The sequence below is a fragment of the Calidris pugnax genome, unplaced genomic scaffold (genome assembly GCF_001431845.1).
Source record: "Calidris pugnax isolate Ruff unplaced genomic scaffold, ASM143184v1 scaffold42, whole genome shotgun sequence".
Lineage (NCBI taxonomy): Eukaryota > Metazoa > Chordata > Aves > Charadriiformes > Scolopacidae > Calidris > Calidris pugnax.
The window spans coordinates 2209793-2229624 of record NW_015090920.1 but is presented as its reverse complement, the minus strand read 5'-3'; the positions used below and the strand labels follow the sequence as shown (position 1 = coordinate 2229624).

The window sequence follows — 19832 nt, the reverse complement described above, 5'->3', positions numbered from 1 at the left end:
CCCATGAAGAGGAGCCCACACTAGAGCAGGTTTGCTGGCAGGACTTGTGGCAGGGGACTCACACTGGGGCAGTCTGCTCCTGAAAGACTGCACCCCATGGAAAGGGCCTACACCAGAGCAGTTTATGAAGAACTGCAGCCTATGGGAAGGACTCCGGGCAGTCTGCTCCTGAAAGACTGCACCCCACGGAAAGGGCCTACACCAGAGCAGTTTGTGAAGAACTGCAGCCTATGGGAAGGACTCACTTCAGAGAAGGTGGTGGAGGACTATCTCCTGTGGGAGGGCCCTCACACAGGAGTAGGGGAATAGGGTGAGGAGGAAGGAGTAGTAAAGAGAAGATGTGATGAACTGACTGCAACCCCCATCCATTGTCTCCCTGTGCCACTCAGGGGGAGGAAGCAGAGAAATGGGGAGTGAAATTCAGCCTGGGAAGAAGGGAGGAGCTGGGGAAAGTGTTTTAAGATTTGTTTGGTAATACATTAAAGTAATCTCCCTGGGTCGTGTCTGTTTTGCTTGTGATGGTAACTGGTGAGTGATCTCCCTGTCCTTATCTCAACCCCTAAGTCTTTCATTACATTTTCTCTCCCTTGTCCAGCTGCTGGGTGGGCACCTGGTGTCCAGCCAAGGTCAAGCCACCACAAAGCCTCCCTCACACCTACTGGATACTAAGACAAGCACCATTCCCACAGAAACAGGGGAGTGAAAAGCAGGCAGATTCTCCTTGCAACAAGATTTAACTCAACCGGTCCGAAAATAACAAGAACACCAACCCACAAACCAAAAAGGGCCTCATTTATATTGGTTCTTTTTGTAATAGTATTTGTTCTCCTACGGTGATAATGCACATTTGTTATAAGCATGATTTATTTAGGCATGATGTAGGTGTCAGGCAGAGAAAAAAAATCTGGTTAAAAGTCTAGGTCTGTGACAATGACAGATGAGACAAAAGAGCATCACAAATGAAAATAACCAATGGCTGTAATAGTAATAATAAAAAAAAAGCAAACAAAAGACTTGAAATATCTACATACTGCAGCACTTTTTCCTGGAAAGTTGAAGAAGGCATCAGGTCCATACTTCTGAGGCATGTGTTTTAACACAGACAGTAACTTCCCAGCATGCGGTGGCTGACAAAGAGAATTATTACACTTGTAAATAAATAAAACACACCTATAAGAAAGAAAAGACTATACACACAAAAAATGAATTTTGACACATTTTAAAGCTTTGCACATGCTTGAGTAATACTCTGCTAAGGCACTTAGCACTTTCAATAAACAACATTAAGGGCCATAGATACCTTCATACAACACACAGTAGGTGCACTGAAGTACAATTAATTGGATAACTAAAATAAGGACTCAAAGGTCAGAGCCACTTTCATCCAGCATAAAATAAACTGACTCTGAATATCGGTTCCTCCCTCTACCTGTTCACTCCCATGAGTGCTCCTGTTCGCGTGGATTTGCAGAGAGCTAAAGAAAATTAACTGATCCAGCTGAAAACCAATTTAGGAAAAACAAATGCGAACCAGTTTTCAGTAAAGTGGTTTTGGTTACACATATCCCTTCATATAAGTCCACAGAGAAAGACTGAAATCTGAAGGGTAGGTTGGAGCTAAACTGAATGCTCAGTGTTAATGCTTAACACTCCCACACCACTCCCCTAATTCTGTATTGATTTTGCTGTAATAATCAGCAACTATAAACTCCAAATCAAGTCTATGAGCTCACAACAATAGAAATACAGCAAATACAGGTCACAGCAACAGAACAATTTTGTGCATCTTCTTAACTTCCACTTCATAACTTCCCAGTAGATCTATTTTTAAACTATGATTTTACACTTCTGAGCCTTTCCTGAAAGTGCACTTTTTCCCCTCCTGTAAGCAGCCACTCTTTGCAAACTAAGCATTGCGTATTGGTATTTCAAATGTACCAAAATTAGAGTCAGAAAAACAGTGCTTCATGAATTAAAATTGAGGAGAAAAAAACTGAGAATTGCTTAGATGTCTTTAGCACTGTAGAATTCAACTGGGTAATTTGTGTTGTAGCCAAATACTTTGCATCTTTACAGCACTGCTGATTTTAAGATTTATAGAGTTGTGCGACTCCTTAGCAATACAACTGTGGCATTTTTCTCTTCCTTTCCTCTATATTTAGCCTTTAATAAAGAAAGGAAATTAAATGCAAATAGCAGGGAGACAGGAAATGAAAACGTTAATGTTATAGAGACAACTTTAATTCACCTATGGTTGTACGTTCAATTATTAAGTTTAAACCCTCTATTAAGTTTAGAGAATTTTTATTTGTGCAAGTTAAGATCTCCAAAGTTATTTATTTCAAAGGGTCTTTAAAAATTTGCTATATTATTTGCGCACACTGACTTTTATATTGAATACATTTTTTAAAATTATTAGAAGTCAACAGAGACACTGTGCTCCCTTGTCTCTACACTAAGCAGGGTATTTAGACCTGAATTACAATTCAGAGCAGGTAAAACAACTGTTAAAGTAGGTCCAAATTCCAGCAAAATAACAATTTTGTGTTTAAGACAACTTTATCTGGCAGCCTCTACAACATGTGTATTTTTACTTTAGGGAAGGAGGTTCTCAACAGTAAAAGGAGACCCTCTTCTCCCTTTCTAGTTCACACAGAAACAGGAGAGAACACATGATACAATTTTTCAGCTGGAGCTTATTTCCTTCATTCCAATTTCTGCCACAAATTCTCACTTCCCTCACTAGCTTATTTTTTTTCAATCTTCAGATAACAAACAACAATGTGAAAATAGGAGCTTGCTGAACTGCCTATGTAGACATTTTTTATCTCTTTCTCTCTTTTGTCTTCTAAAAAGATCTTAATCCATTTTCCTTCAATTTCACAAAAATAAAAACGTGCATAAAACCCACTTGCTCAGAGTCACCATATTATTGCCAGGTATTCAAAAAGACCAATCCAGTCCACAGATCCAGGAGGAAATTTAATTTCATCGCTATTCTACTCTCTGTATTTTAATTGCTTGCAAGTAAAAGGATTCATTGCTATAATACCAGAAAGAATCCTGTACTTCTTGGTACATTTAGAATTTGTTTATTATAAAGGTCATCAAACAGCCATTTATCTTGTGAACATTAGGAACAATATAAGTAAGGCTATAAAAATGGTTTCAGTTTTGTGTTGTCTTTTACCCATCTCCCTTTTTCTCCTTGAAGCTTGCTGAAGAATAACTTGAGCTCTCGAACTGTCAAGTTATAGCTAGCCAACACACCCAGCATATCCACTAAGAGATCTGAAAAGGAAAAGAATAGCAATATAATCACTTAATAAAACGCAATGTCAAATTTTTATCACTTCATGAATACATGTTTCCATGAGATTTTACATAAAAGGAACACCATTTGAGTCATGCACTGGGTGAAACCCTACCTGCAATCATGGTGTCAGCTTTGTCAATCCTCTTGAGCACTTGTTCGACGAGGCCCACTTCTGTGCACGCCTGGAGGTTGCGTATACTTTTCTTCAATATTGCTGTAAACATGCTCCACACCTCAGCCTGGCAGGTCACGTCACACTTGTCCAGCAAGTCTACCATGCAGGTGATGCCCTCTGCTTCTTGGATGATAAAGTTCATTTCCAAGTCAAAGCGGCCCCCAACAAGCTTTCAGATAGAAGATTTAAAAAAAAAAAAAACACCACCTTAAGTCAATTGTATTAAAGTATCATTCCATGTTCAAAGTCAGTGTCAATACATCAAGTCTTATTCTTCCTCCGTTTCAGGTTTTGTTGAGCAACTTCAACAAAGGCACTCCTAAGGTCTCGCCAACCATCAAAATTGGTATATTTGGATAGTTTAAGATATAGATGTCCTGAGCTGCCCCACACAGCTGAAAAGCGAAGAGGCCAAGCGAGCGTGCCAAAACAGTTGAGAGGCAAGTCAGCTAAGATAACTTAAATAGCCTGGGGTGGCCCTAAAAGCTTTCCTTCACATGTGCTTGACATTCCTCAAAGAAGAGGGCAATTCTAGCCAAAAGGAGCTGATGCACATCAGAAATGTTGCCGCGATAGAGCCATCCCTGAGATCCTGAATAAAGTATAAACTGCCAGTTTGGTTAATAGCCATGGGCAGTAAAAGGCAGCAAAGGCTTGCTGTATGTGCATGAAGGTGAAGCAGCAGCACTGGGGGAAGCTCTTGACTATGCCTTGGCTAAGGCACTTACATCCCACAATACTCCACATCTCCTAGACGCAGGCTGTGTTTGAACACACACCGAGTAACTAACCACATGAGCACGTGCCAAAGAGGTGGAAGGAGGGAAGGAAATAACCTACTTCGTGCTCATTTGTGTACTCAATAAATAAAAATTCCAGTTGAAGGAAAGAAATTCCACCCCCTCCACTTGGACCAACTTCTCTTGGACTTTAGAATGGTATTAAACTTAATGCTTGCCATGCCTGCCAAAATACCAGCATACAAATCGCAATTCAGATTGCATTGACTCAAACGATCAAAATGAACTCACAAACAAAAGTATTTCAGCTCACTCTCACTACTACAAGTCTGTCTAATAAAAGACATTTTTTCCATCCTACATGGTCTTCCTTTCACAGGCTTTGACCATTAGAAGCTTCAGTACTGTCGCTTGCCGAAGTCACACCGTGTCAACACTGCTCCAAAATACATACTCTAACTTGCATCCATATTAGCTCCAAAAGCTTCTCTCAGCTAGTCAGGGTCTGAAGATAAACGTCCCCAACGGAGCCAAATATATGCTCTTCATTAACTACTGAAATTACCATATGTTTTCCTCAAGTGTCTAAATCTTGTCACTTTGAAGAAGCAATCTTTGGGCTTCTGGGCATAAATCAGTAATGCCAAGCACCACAAGAACCAGAGAAAGTTACTGCTTTTACAACAGAATAGACAATGTCTCGTGGCAACAATTTCTAAACAGTAATTTACACTTTTCCATTTTCTCTCCTCTTGGTCATGAAAAATAATTATGCAATTTACTATCAGAGGCTTCCTTAATATCTAGGGAAACCGCAGGAACTGAATGGGGAGACTTGAGTTATATTCCCAGCTTCTCTATATCAACTCACCCTGTCAAACTCAAACAAATCTATCAAGTCATTACCATTCTCCAAGCCTCAGTTTTCCCCTTCCATAAGATGGAGCAGAGGCCCACCTCAAGAAAGCTCCCTAAAGGTAGAATTCAAGGGAGAATGCTGAGCAGAATGGATTAACACAGAATTATTGCAAAGAAAAAAAAAAAAGTACACACACCCCTTAAAAAAGAACCCTGACCAAAACATTTCAGAACATGAAGTACATGACACCAATGTTACCCTTCATTTTACACTAAAATTTATCAACCTCTAACAAAACTGAGGGATTCCTCAAGAAGCCACTCTCTCTCACCATTAAGTTAAGAGATAAAGAAAATACTGCATTCCGTATACAGACGGAATAGCTGAAGGTTAAATTCTAGCCACAAAACACCTGCTAATTCTTAACAAGGAATTCAACTCTTTATGCATTTGGTTTTAACTATCAGCCAACCATCAATTATCACACCAAAACCACATCACAGTGACTAGAGGTGACCTTACCTTCACCCTATAGCCTACATCCCCAATCTTTCATTTTTGGCTAGATACACTATTATCAGTAACCACCCATCCAGGAAGCTGTCAAATTAGGTTTCCAATCTAATCTGCAAACATAAGCATTTCAGCAAGTGCATTCTGGAAATAATACGCTACGGTAGAAATAATTACCATTTTAACATTTCCTTTAGGGAAGTGAGGACAAAAAAAAGCGAGAGAGAAAGCAATATAGCCAAGGCAGAGCAGAGTTGATGTACTATATGTATGCATACCCATTAGATACACATAAGCACACACACACCCCACAGTATTTCATATTAACCCTTTCTAATGGTGATTTGAAACTGATCAACCTTCAAAACACAAATTTGTTTCCAATGACAGGGATCATAATCCAGGTCCATGCATTGGCTAGTTATTATCTGAGCTGCAGTAATGGCTGTGCACAGCAAAATGTAATCTTCCCAAATGTCACAGTAAGTTATGAATATCTGAGCAGCTTAATGCACCTTACTAGCCATGAAGTGTGAGAATGTAATCTTATTACCTTTTTTATGGTTGTATTTTTTTGAATAATGTAGCCTTTGAACTGATGTATAGTCTTTCCTTGCACTTTAGCATGATTTGGTCTCCTATGTCGCACAGTACATTTTTCAAAATTCTCCAATTCAACGTATTTTAAGTCCTATGCTGAGCTGCATAAACAATCTTTATAGCAACCTACAGGGTGGCATAACGTTTTCTTTCTTCAGCATGTAAGTAGAAGCTTACAGGAATGGTTTCAAAGTGCAGCATTCAAAGTATTCAAATATATCGCTGCAATTTTTACATTTTGCCAGTTATACTTACCTTCCAAAAATATGAAAACTAAACCTATAGCTCAAGCCTTTTGGTAAAGTCTTTCTACATTTAGTGGATTGAGAACAGGGAGAATACTTTACAGCAATTTTTAACTACACACTCAGAGTGTGATTTATTTTTTTTCCCCTTAGAGAACCAAACTAACAAAAAGTCAACATAATAGCACTAATTTTAGGTATACAATAGCACTACGTCACTTCTAAATAGAAACAAAAAGCCAATTTAAACACATGAAACCTCTCTTTGCAATGAAATTTTCATCTAATACACAATGGGAAAAGCGACCCAATTAGATATAAAAGAGATGGTGGGCTCTTTGGGTGAGCAAGTACCAAACTACAGTATACAAAAAATGGCAGAGAATAAACAGTCAAGTGCCACTCCATCATCCCCTTTCGTGTGTTCAAAAACTCAAACCAAATGCATTGATCATCAAAAATACATGCCAAAGACTCAGGAAGTATAAGAACTAAAAAATCTCTTTAGAGCAAGGATCTCATAGGATCTGGAGTGATCCCAAGCCAGTCAAATCCCCTGAGGGATACACAATAAACAGTAAAAGTCAGCTCTGTGATACACATCCTGGGTGGGATAAAAACACAGGTCTGATTTGGAAAGGCCTCTCCAGAACCAAAGAGAAAAAAAAAAAGTGGGGAAAAAAGACTAACTCATATGTACTAATTTGCAGCAATCTGTTCTCTGCCCCTCACCCCCAGCTTTTCCATGCAGCCTTTTCTATCACTAACACAACACTTGGAGGCGAGAACATATTAAAATATGAGTCCTAAGAGGAGATTTGGTAGGAAAGCCTGTTGATATTTTGGAAAGTATATCAAATAGTGGCATTAGCATGGATGTCAAACCCGTGAAATCACGACAAACAGGGCTCAGGCCCAGAGAGGTTATAGGGAGGCAAGAAAAGGACAGAAAAAGCCTGGATGTCAACCTTTTTTACTTCAATATATTGCCACTATATCAACCATAATGCAACCAGAAACATCAGAACACAGAAGAGCTGTGGGAAGACCCACTGATGGAAGGCAAGGTCACAACCTTCCAGCAAGACACAGATGATTTAAAGCCATTTAAAGCCATACTGCTACCTTAGCAGTAGCTCTTCTTCCATGTTAAAAAAAAGGAAAGCCATTCAGACAAAGAGCAAATGGGTATTTCTTGAGCAGGAACACACCTCCTGATATCTCAGACTGAAGTCACCACTGTCCCCCCCACCATCCAACACTTACCCAACAGTTATATTACAAAAAAAAGGATATTAATAAGTACTCATCTCCCCTGCTTTCTACGGGGAAAAGGATAACAAAAAAAGAAGAAAAAAAGTACATTTTCTTCTTAATTAGCTGCTTTTTCTCCTGTTGCCAAGTTCCTAACAAAGCCTACACCTTCATTCACCTGGCAAATAAAAAAGGTCCATTTTAAACCAGGTATATCAATAGTGGCACTGCACAACAACACTGCACCCACTTTAACCTTGATGATTCCATAGGATTCTGTTCAATATTGTTAGTAACTATGATCAAAGCTGGATCATTCACGAAAAAAATCACTCCCATTGCTTCCCTTCACGCTGATGCAACATGAATGTGCTGTAATAACATTTAATTTTCTTAAGTCTGCCTCCTGTTTGGAAAACTGTCTAAAACTAAATTTAAAAGGTGTTGAGAGTCTACTACTGCCACCTAATGTTGCCTTTGAAACCGCTTGCCCAGCATTACATGTCCTTAACACAGTGTCTCAGCACATTATCATTCTCTTCCTCCCCAAGACAGCTTTATATCAGCAGCCTATTCCTCATGCTCTGTCACAACAAAGAAAGCAGAAAAATCTGCAGGAAATAAAATTGGATAAGGATTCGACTTAGCAGAAAAGTTTACCTTTAAGTATTGGTTTACATAAAACCGGAGTTTCTCCAACTTTGCAATTGCTACCTACAGAAGGCACACAATTTACCCGGATTACACAGGAAAGAGAAGCAAATATCTCCTTGTCCAGTTAATCTGGGACATAACACGGTTCATTAACACTTTTCTTTAAAAAGGCACTGAGCTATGTCTATGCGTACATCAAAATTACTCTCTCAGCCAAAGGAACAAATATGAAAAAGCAAACTTCTTTTCCAGGTAGGTGCAATACACCGGGAGCAACCTTATAGTGGTGACATTTACCTATGGGCTTCTCCTTCTCAACTGAAGGGATTAAAAACCCACCCAGTTTTAGAAGATAATGATGCTGTAATCAATGATGCTATATCTACCTTAGCTAATAACCTACTATTTTCACTCTGCTTGCAAGCTTTTTTATGTCAAAGCAGTTCACCAACACAATTAGTTTGGTTTGCAATACTCAGTTGAAGCCCCAGTGCAAGCAGAGCAATGTGGGGAAGAAATAGCTCTACACAATGTTTTTAAATAGGGGGAGTTGCACTACGAATTTTACATTTTATACATTTTGGGTTTAAATCTATTTTAGAAAAAGCTTTTAATTATTTTTTTAATTCGTACAAAAAAATGAAATTAAAATTAAATTCAATCTCTATATTGAATAGATATTATATATATATAATCTATCTATATGTACCTCTTATAAAAGGAACAATCCCAGTTTTAAGCAGAGTGACTAGCAAAGCTAATTTTATCCTACAAAAACGAATGAAAATAAAAAAAAAGACCAAAAAAACCCCTACCTTTATTTATATCAGGTTGGTATCCATGCAGAAAATCATCTTAGTACAAACAGTTCAAATTTAAAAAAAATACCACACTCAAACTCAAAACAGTTACACTACTCCATACCACCACATGCACGGTGCTTTTGTTTTCCCTTCTGCAAATTCAACAACAGGTTCCAAAAAATGAAATAGACAAGTCCAATGTTAGGAATTTTACCCTCTTCCCAATCTTTACCGGCCCATCAAGAGGTGGGACAGCTGATAGAAAAAGAAGAATTGCCAAGAACCTGGCAGAAAACACAAGCAGTAGGCACCCAGGGAACCACACACTGCCACGGACCAACCAGGGGCTATAACCCACCAAACCTGCAGAACATTGGACGAGAAGAAAACAGGAGACTGGTAAAAAAACTGATTCCCCAACAGCTTTTGTCCTAAGCACGACACTGAGCGTGGAAGCCCTTTGCTCCTTGAGGAGGCCCTGAGACTCTAAGCTTTATTTCAAATCCCCGAAGAAACAAAAACTACCAAGTCGAGTTTTCGGAAATCAAAGAGTTTCAAAACAAAAATTTCAGCACACTCCAAGCAGTGGCTAAAGGTGTATTTACAAAACCTGGCAGTTTTCCCGGTTTGGCTTATAATATAGATCTCAACAGATATTAACATAGACTATATCTAAATCCAGATGAAATCTGTAACCTTCCAGTATCCTATTAATAGCATTAAATTCTGCTTTTGTTTAAATTAGCTTTTTTCAGTGTACCTTAACCTCCGACAACATTTAAGACATACTAGGAAGATATGACTCCAGGAGATGGTTTAATAATATGCAAATTTGTAGCTCCATACAGGAAATGAAATATCCTAAATCTTTACATCACATCAGATTCATATGTGCATTGAAAGCAAATAAATCATTTAAACCATGATACAGAGAACCTTTTAAAATTTGCATTTATCTACAGTAAATACTGCCATGTTCTTTAATAGCTTGCTAGTGCAATCTTAGCAAACTAATGATTTATGGTTCTGACATTTTAAAAATCGGAAATCTGTCATTTTGTGACATCCAGTAGAAAGTCAACACGAGTTACGTTACTCTGAATTTAAACTCAAATACATGAAATACACATAGCAAAGTGCTGCACCATACTGTCCATTTCATTAAGCCACCGCTTCTCTCCCATAGTACATGTCTAAAAGTTACCTAACATTTTTATTTAAATTTACGAGAATATTAAAAATAGATTTTTTTTAGGATGCAGACACATATAACTTCATCGAGCACTAACTGCTCCTCAAGTCTGGAAATATCACTCACCAGCAAAGAAAAGAAAGAGACTAACCATACCTCAGCTAGACAGGTCCGCATCCTGTCCTACCTTAATCCTTCCCCTCAAGGAAGGGGGCCAAAAGATGATGATACTTCTAAAATTACATGAATCAACAACAAGTCCAGAGTGGGGAACTGTCCTGGTTTCAGGCAAAATAGAACCAACTTTTTGTTCAGTAATTTTACATCTTGGCTAGTCCTCTTCTAACTCCCTGAAATTAACAGCATATTGTGGAGAAAACTGCCTGTTCTCAGAGTGGTAAGACCCACGTTTGTGCTCCATGCCAAGGAATGGTGGGCAGAGAGACTCTTGCTTATACTTACTGCTGTAACAACCAAGGTCAGGTAAATTTGTTATTTGCCCCATGGGAGGGTCAGAAACAGAAAAGCGTAGAGGGGTCCCACCTGTGGGGAGGAGGGGACAGGAGAGGTGACCCAAACCTGACCAACAGGGTGTTCCATCCCATCTGCCCCATGCTCAGTGTAAAAGCTGAGGGATCAAAGGGTCAGCTCTTTCTTCAATGGCTGATGTCTGAGGAGGACCCCGTCTGTTCATCTGCCTTTGATCCCCATCCGTGTGTTCCTGACTCCAGAGCTGGAACCCAATTCCCATCTGTCGCCGAGTCCAGTCTGGGACCTCCCCAGTGCCTGCCGGGGACATCATCCTGGGAGCTTGGTACAGTTTTGTATATATTGTATTTATTTTCATTATTTCATTTCTATAATTTTAATATTAATACTTCATTAAAGTAATTCAGTTTATTCTAAACCTCTTTAGCTCTTCCTCTCCTCTCTTGTGGCGAGGGGGGGCCACAAACCATAGAGTCAGGATGACTTTACAGAGGATGCCCTGCTTGTGCCGACCTCCATCAGTCAGGACATTCACAGTGTGTGCCACAGGCAGAAGCAAATTCATCCTGCCCATAGGCCAAATCAGAAAAAAAAAGAAAAGCCAACAATCTACCGCTGACACCACGCCTGAGCAAACATAACTAAGTTTACACAGACTTAAAAATTGGGGCACACACACAGAAGTTAGACAAGTTGGTTCAAACGAGCAAAGTAGATTGGCTTTCGCTGCCAGAGAACAAAGTCTTCTCTTGCAATGACTAGTAAAACAAACAAAAATAAAACGGCTAGCTAACTGCCAGCTTTTTTTTTTTTTTCTTAAAAAGAAATAAAAAATACTTCAATGTAAAAGGTTATCAAAGATACCTATTTTTCTTCGATCAAACCAGTGTTTAAAGACAGCAATAATAATTCAATAAGACTGGGGACTTTAGTAAAACTAAATATTTAAAGGAAGCATCTTAATGACTCAATTATTGAATTTATTTTAATTTGGCAAGGAAATCACAGGTGTAGTAGACCCCTCCAAATTATAAACACATAAAAAGAATTACACAATTTGTGTTACGTATATCACATATACTGAAAAGGAATACTTCTAAAAATATATATACCCACAACACATTCCTAATGTACAATAATATAATACATTTGACCTTCTGAAAATTGCAGTTTCCTAAGCTAAGAAAACGAGGAAAAATGTAAAGTAGATAATTCTCAAAAAGTCTCCTGGTCCATCCAAAGTGAGGTACATGCACCCAGGGGGGATGCAAGACAATCCTCTGGGGTGCAGAAAGAAAATACTTTTTTTGTATCATTACTAAATAAAATGCAAAAATAAAAAGTGGTTTTTATTGTGTCTTTATCTCACCCTTTTTTATTTCTATTTTTATATGGTTTATAATCTACATAATATACTAATACTCCAGTAGACGTAAGTAATTTATAAATAAATAGTTATACATTTAGTGAGGGTGCATGCTCAAAGTTTGTTTACTGATGGGGTGTGCAGTCAAAAAGGTCTGAAGACCACTTCCCTAGATGCTAGAGCCAACAGCCAACATATCCCCCTATTTTTCTACAGAAACAATGTATCTGTCTGGTATTTTACAGTAGACTGGCAGGAGGGGGAAGGAAGCCACCACTCCTCCCAGAATCCGAAGTTCGCATCCTCCAAGTCTCATGCAAGCAATCCTTCACAGAACTTTTACCAATTTTGACTTAAATTGGAGAGACTAGACTCGTAGACTCGGGGATAGCAGCTCCAAGTGAGGGAGAAAGGTGAAAGGAACAAAGGAAATCACAGAAGAGGAACAAAACAGAATATGTTCCAAACATGGAGTTGTATAAGAATAGCAAGGAATAACCTTACAAGGGGAATAACATGAAGCTCAAAAAGTGTATAAGAATAGCAAGGAATAACCTTACAAGAGGAATAAAATGAAGCTCAAAAAAGCCAAGAAAGAATACAAGATGAAGTGAGTAATCAGTTTACTTATAAAGCTCTGGAAGGTTTTATCAGATTTAGCAACCGTAACGTTAAGTATTTCCTCTCCTACTGAAAGTCACAGCCCTCATACAGCACGTGCTAGAAGCAAATGTGTGCCAGCTCCTCAACTGCCATCGCATTTCATAGCTCAGCAGATTAATTGCAGAGAATTTCAGCACAACTTAAGGCACCGGGTTACAAATTCCAACAGAAACCAAGAACCTAGTACATCTGTTTCTGTCATTTCTGACGCTGCTTCCATCCAGAACAGCTGGAAAACACCACACGTGCCTTCTCAGAATTGGCAGAGATTGCTGCCACAGCTAAAGCCCAGACGATTAAGAGTTTGGATGTAAGAAACACTAAAAGACATGCTACAGGAAACATAACACTCAGCTTTCCCTGTTGCCATTTTTTTAAATTTTCTGTAGCTGTGATCAACACAGGAGAACCATGCAGATGATCCTGGCTGGAATACAAGGGTGCCTAGAATAAATAACAGCCTTTCATTTATTCTCACCAAGAAATTACCTTTTTTTTTTTCCCCTTCAGATTCCACCTCCCATCCCCCTAAGATGCCACTACATTGCTTAGAGTTTAAAAATACACAAACCTGGAAGTCAGTGTACTGAGTGTATTGAAATAATAAGTACCTTAAAGAAGGAAAGCACAAGACTCCAGTGGTCTATCAAAAGGATTGAGAGATTCATTTTCTTACCAAACAGCAAAACAGTAATACTTGACTCGAAGACTCAAGTCTTCTTTTTGAGCAAAGACAAAGACACACTAGAAGTCCAGCCAGCACACCCAAGCTGCTCACAGGGGCAAGAGCAAAGGCCACCAGCAAACCCACCACATTCACAATTACCTGTGGACAACCTCCATCCCCCTGGGCTTTTAGAACAGCAAGACTGCCATTGCTAAACTGACCATTTCTACTCGCTACACCAGAAGAAAAAGGTGCTTTTGTGAGAACAGATACATCAGGAAAGCCCCCACGACTAGCCCGTTTTCCCTTTTATTTCAATGCCCACAAAGCAATTCTGAAAGCAAGGACAGAAATGTGATTCTGCTACTTAATGTTCGTTGCAAGTGGTATACATTTCTATGTTTGCAAAAACACTTTAAAGTCATCATTGTTGTTGTGTCTTGTTCCCCCCTGACCCAGATTTGCCACAACACTGTTTTCTGTTTGGTTGGGGTTTTTCCCCCCTAGTACAGAAACTACTACTATTACTCAAAGGCTCTAACCCACCTTGATTTGTCCCTGTCCCTTTTCTGAGCGTACAGGCAATGACTGAATGGAAACTGTCTCCAAGGCATAGTTACACCAGTAAAGGAAAGAAAAGAAAAAAAAAAAAAAAAAAAAAAAAAAAACACCAAAGAAACAAACAAGACAAAGACTACTACATGTTGCATATGTTATCACTATTGCCTACAAATATACTCTCATGCTTATAACGTCCCTCCCTTTTCTCCTGGTAAGTGCTTCTCCTAATAAATTCCAGTTGTCCTCTTGATCACCCTGTGTGACAGCTCTTTTGCCCCTTGGCTTTTTCCATTTCCACAGAAAACAACATAGTTCTGACTTGGCTACACGACATCTTAACATCGAGTTACCCAGCTCTACCCCTCCAGTTCACACCACAGTTTCCCAGTTCCTCTGGCAGAGCCACCTCCTACATGGGCCAGCTGCAAGTGCAATACAATTGCAATTGCAAACTGTGTTCTGTTTGATATTTTAATTTTTTTTTTTTTTTAATTCTGCAATCAAATACGACCAACAGCTACTGTCAGGTATTCTTCAGAAAACCTGGCAGACCCTCCTGCTCCCCTGTGACTGGAGAAAAGCAACAACTGTTAGACAAAAGGGTTTTGGGTTACAGATGGAAGCAAGCCTTTAGCCAGTAAAGCTAGCATTTGCTAAGGCTTGGCCTCGGATATTTTTAACTTTAAACACCAAACTCACCAGATTTCACAGCACTAAATGGAGTTCCCAGCATTCCTTATTCAACACTGTCATGTCACGCATTTGGACATCGAAGGCAAAAAGGCTCGTTCTGGAATTACTACACTCAAAAGGATTTAGGAATTTAGAAGGATGCTTAAACACCTTCCCCCCCCCCACGAATCTGCAAACCAAAACTAAATTATTATCCATGAGTGATAATACACGTAAGCTGAAAAAGGCTACATCCAAATAACGTAGGAGTATGCGAAAGGGTGTTTCTTAGAATACTCCTCTCTGTGAAAAGTGTGACTAACTGAACAATAAATCTCCTTCAGCGAGACAGCGACGGAAGGAACATCTGCTGCTGTGAAAAGCTACTCAACTTGAACACAAAGAAAGTATCATTAAAAAAGGAGAGGTTAATGCCATCAAAACAAAGAACCATATAATCTTTTTAGCAAAATCTTCTATTTCATTCCATATCCAAATTATTTCCCCCTTTTTCTTTAGTGTTAACAGCCACTGTAGTTCTACATAATTTCCTTCAAATTCTGGAAGCAGTAAAACCCCATAATAATAAAAGGACAAGTAACCATCTTCCTAGTTTCTTAAAATCTGTCCCTCCTATATCAATTATATTTATTTACTACAACAAGTTTCTAAGAAAACATATGACATCTGTCATTATCATGGATTCTGGGACTGCAGGGGTAACTACAGAATTTATAAATAAAAAAACCCTTTGGAAATTATAGAGGACTTCAATATTTTCCATCTAAACAAACAAACAGAAAAATATCTTCAGCTTAAGTAAACAAACCATTTTGATTTAAATTCTAAACCTGAGATTCAGTGAGGCCTCTAACAGAGGAGCTATTTTGTTTTCTTTCCTTCTACTGGCACATTATCTCTAGAAATAAGATTTGCCAAGCAAACTCAGCACTATGAAAAAAAAAAAAAAAATCACAGATGCATTCTTCAATGTTTATCAAATCAAGCTCTCAGTATTTCCTGTGGCTTTCCACACATGTAAATATTTACTTATAAGAGAAAGATTTCCCAGTACAACAACAGAAAAAGTAATTACCATAAAAATAATGAAACAAGAAACAAGTTTCGAGACAGCAACCTGGTCACAGCCTAAACTGTGGTCTCTCAGGTGTGAAGCCAAAGACTGGCATGAGCATCTCCATTATCTGCAAATACCAGAATGTCTTGAAATTCATGAATACACGTACCTTTGCGAAGGGGAGGAATTAAAAAAAAAAAAAAAAAAGAAAAAAAACCGACACCACAGAACACAAGCCTTTAATCTTAAAGTTTCCTTTTCCTTTCAATCAGTCTACACGTTAGCTTTTGCTCCAGTGTAACTTTGGGAGAACAAAGCCAAAAGAGCACTGCTAACCACTCTGCTCCAGCAAAAACACTGGGGTGTACACACATACCCTTCTGCGTAACTCACCGTGCTTTTCTAAGTAGAAATACAACTTTAAAGCGGTAGCTGCTACTTCATGAGATTAAATTACCATTAAAATTACACCAGTTTTATCCATACACTAAGCTTTTAGTGGTTGGGGGGTTTGGTCTTTTTTTCCTGTCAAAGATTAAGACACGTGGCACTGCTCCAAAACTCCAGAGTTGTTATAGTATGCACATTTCTGTGCAAGGCATACCCATATCCTCTAGTGTCTTTCACACCACACACTGATACAGTTTACAATTACATTTCTCTACTCCACTTAAATTTGCAACTAAGTATACAGCTCACGGTAGTTGTACTTTTCCCACTCTTCTGTTTCTGCATAGAAAACACATGTTGAAAAAAAAAAAAAAAAAAAAGTCATTTGATCAGTACTATTTCTGTTACAGTTTTGGAATTCAGAAAATTCTTCCCAAAGCCAAGATAAATGCAAAAAGAAGTTTCCCCAAAACTTATAATTGTACATTCTTTTCCCACCACTTTGGAAAAACTGATTACAGCGAGGGAAAGGACATTGTTAACCGAAACTGATAACCATCATTGCCACACTTTCTGCTGCTCATGGTTCACTGAATAAGGAACTTGCCCCTGGTTTCCTGCCCTATTACCCAGGAGACACCTGAGGACTCTACAGCTCTTAGATTCTTCAGTTGGGAAGGAGTTGATCCTTAGGACTTCCAAATTCCCAGGCCAACCAGCTACTCTGGAACCCAAAGTTCAGAGCTGCAGATTGACCCGGTCTCTCACAGATGGGAACAAAAAAGCTCTGCAAAAAAACGAACTGCCAAAGTTTCTATGCTTTTAAGTCACTAGTGATCCATCAGATAAGCTGGCAGAAAAATCACAGAAGTGTTTGATTACAGTGGTAAACCTCTGAGATTGTCATCACACTTCTTTTATTTCTAAATAGAAACATTTGTTTTGGTCAGAGAAGTCAATTCATCAGTGGCTTGCTTCATTATAAAATGCTGAAGAGAAGCAGGGGGAAATAACTCAAAGACCCGTTGCATATTTAAATCTTAATTTCTATACTTTAAAAAATGGAACAATCCACAGTCTCATCTATACTACTGAAAAAAAAAATAAAAATCATAAAATAGGTATAGCAGAAATTAACTATTGCAAGCGATCAATCTTTTTTTTCAAGCTACACAATATCGTGTTATAGGAAGGAATTACCAAAAGCACTTTTTAAATAAAGTAAGGCTGGTTTAAAGTGGTTAAAACCAAACCTACGTTAAACTTGAGAGATTCTGCACACAAAATAAGCTCAAGTACAAGTACAGCTATTCAGCTCTGCGACCTGGGCTAGTTCTTCCATACAAGCAATGAGCTCAAGCTTCTTATTTATGCAGTTAAACTGTAACGCAACAGCAACCTGAGCAACTGAAAAAATAATTACTTTGTACAGTAAAGATTTAAAAGGGAGAATAATCAAATTCTATGTACTGGTCTCCCCCCACCCCTTCTAATAAAGTTAGCACATTTCATTATGTGGTCCCCATTCTTTTCATAATGTCTGCCTCACGACTTTCACAGTGTCTCAACATAGTATTAGTTTAATAACTGCAAATATGAGAAATAAAAAGAGATAGCAAAGAATTATTACTGAAGTTTCATGTGGTCAAATCCACAAAAAACCTTTTTTTTTTTTTCTCTTTTAAAAATACTGATAAAGAAGTACTGTACCAGCAGGCAGGAATTCAGATTGCAGAAAGTAAGTTCCAAGAAGCAAACACCAACCCAATTCATTTACACACTGTTTGAGGTGTAGGGAAAACTACAAGGTTGTTTAAACAGGTTTCCTAAAAAAAGTGTCAGTTTAATTTATACAGATGACATTAACAGGATCCTACTACCACGAAACTCTATACTTTATACTCATGTTTGTTGTCCTCTACTGTAATAATTTATTCACACTTTCATGAAAATATGTTTACACTGGACTCAAACAAAAAGCACACTTGCTCCTACTTCACTTATTTTTAAAAATTCAGCTACTCATGTCTCCTAACATCATGTACTCCAAAATGAGAAAATTCTGCCATTTGAGTTTTTTCTGTTTTAAACTGATGAAAAACATTATTTAATCTGTAGTGAAAGATCCTCAATCACTTAATGCTACACCTGCTTAACTTGATCCCTCCAAAAACTAAACAGGATTAAAATCAAACACATAGGTCAGATGCCTTCTCTGCTTCTAAAAAAAAAAAAAACCAGACAATTAAAGCTGACAGCTGAGTACAGGCATAGTCGTGGAACAGGAGGTTAGCTGCCTTTTCAAGGAGTAATAAAATATAAAATTTCAGGATACTGCCTTCAAAAATTAGTTACTTTTAGTAAGGTAATAATTGATTTTTAAATAGTTGATTAAGAAAAGAATAATCATTTGTTGTAACTAGGATAACATTGTCTTCCAATTGATGGGACTGTTTACTCCAAAACCTACTTTCATCTCAACAACTTATTTTATGCTTTGTTTCTTTCAAATGTTTGAATCACAGAAAAAAAGCAGTTTTTGGTGTAAAGCGAAATTCGCACAGGTACTTCAGCAATCGTTTCAGTCTATAGTAGTTATCTTAACGTATAATAAACAGAAAGTGAAAATTAGGTATTTACATCCCTACAAAACTTGAGACTTTGTGTCTTAAATTTTCTTCTTAGATTTAATATTTCTATTACCAGTTCAGTAGCTGGTGATTTATTCAGGCGATCTGTTTATTGATTATGGACCCACAAGTTTACATACAGAAAGCTTTTTCTTTGTTTGTTTCACATTTTTCTGTATGTTTTCGATTTGTATGGAAATGTCCATACAAACAATCCTTTATAAAAAGCCTTGCATTCTAAGCTGCGTGACAGTCCAAGCTGTAAAATATTGATTTCCTCAGAAATACAACTGCTGTCTTTTTAGAATTATTCTTGCAAGACCTCTGACTCTCTTTACATTCTTCTATGAGATGAAAATACTGGTTCCTGGGGAATTGCATGTAAACTTAATTCTCTGAAAATGTATTTTCTTGGAATTGTTCAAAATGAGATTTGTACTCTTTAAGAAACTCCAGTATCTGACGGGAGATGAGTTTTTCTGGGCCATGAAATAAAAATACTTTTTGGAATAAAAACAACTCCTATAAATGTCATTTTTAAGAATGTCCAAGTGGTCTGCGTTCAAAATCTGTGGTTTCATCACACAAGCTGTAGGCCGATGTTCTCCTTACTCATACTGGCTCTACTAACACTTAAACCATGTTTTCCTGATGCCAACACAACGATCTCCAGAATTACTTTCACGGTCTATCTCAAATCCGTTCATAATCAGCAACTTCCCTGAAGCACTATAGCATTATTTCAAGTTAAATGAAACATTCCAAAATGAATCTTTTCCATTCAGTTTTCCAAAAAGAAAATTCAATCAGAATTCTTTTAAATTTCCTTTCATATGAATTTTTTTCCCTCCACTTGAAATTGTCTGACCTAGAACTGGCACAACTTGATACAAAGACAAGTAATTCAAGAATGTAGTTTTTTTATTTGAAGAATTAGAAGTATAAAGATATACAAGACTGATGAT

At 38.0% G+C, this 19832-nt stretch overlaps 1 protein-coding gene across 1 annotated transcript in view; it reads right to left on the bottom strand.

Moving 5' to 3' along the window:
- The window catches only part of LRBA (LPS-responsive vesicle trafficking, beach and anchor containing), a 464550-nt gene that overhangs the window by 420324 nt on the left and 24394 nt on the right, over positions 1 to 19832 (bottom strand). Inside the window, exons 2-4 of the mRNA XM_014950036.1 lie at positions 3429 to 3660; positions 3191 to 3291; positions 1032 to 1127 (exon numbers count right to left, since the gene is read on the bottom strand). Of these exons, the coding sequence (XP_014805522.1) occupies positions 1032 to 1127; positions 3191 to 3291; positions 3429 to 3660 (429 nt within the window). The remainder of the gene's footprint in view (positions 1 to 1031; positions 1128 to 3190; positions 3292 to 3428; positions 3661 to 19832) is intronic.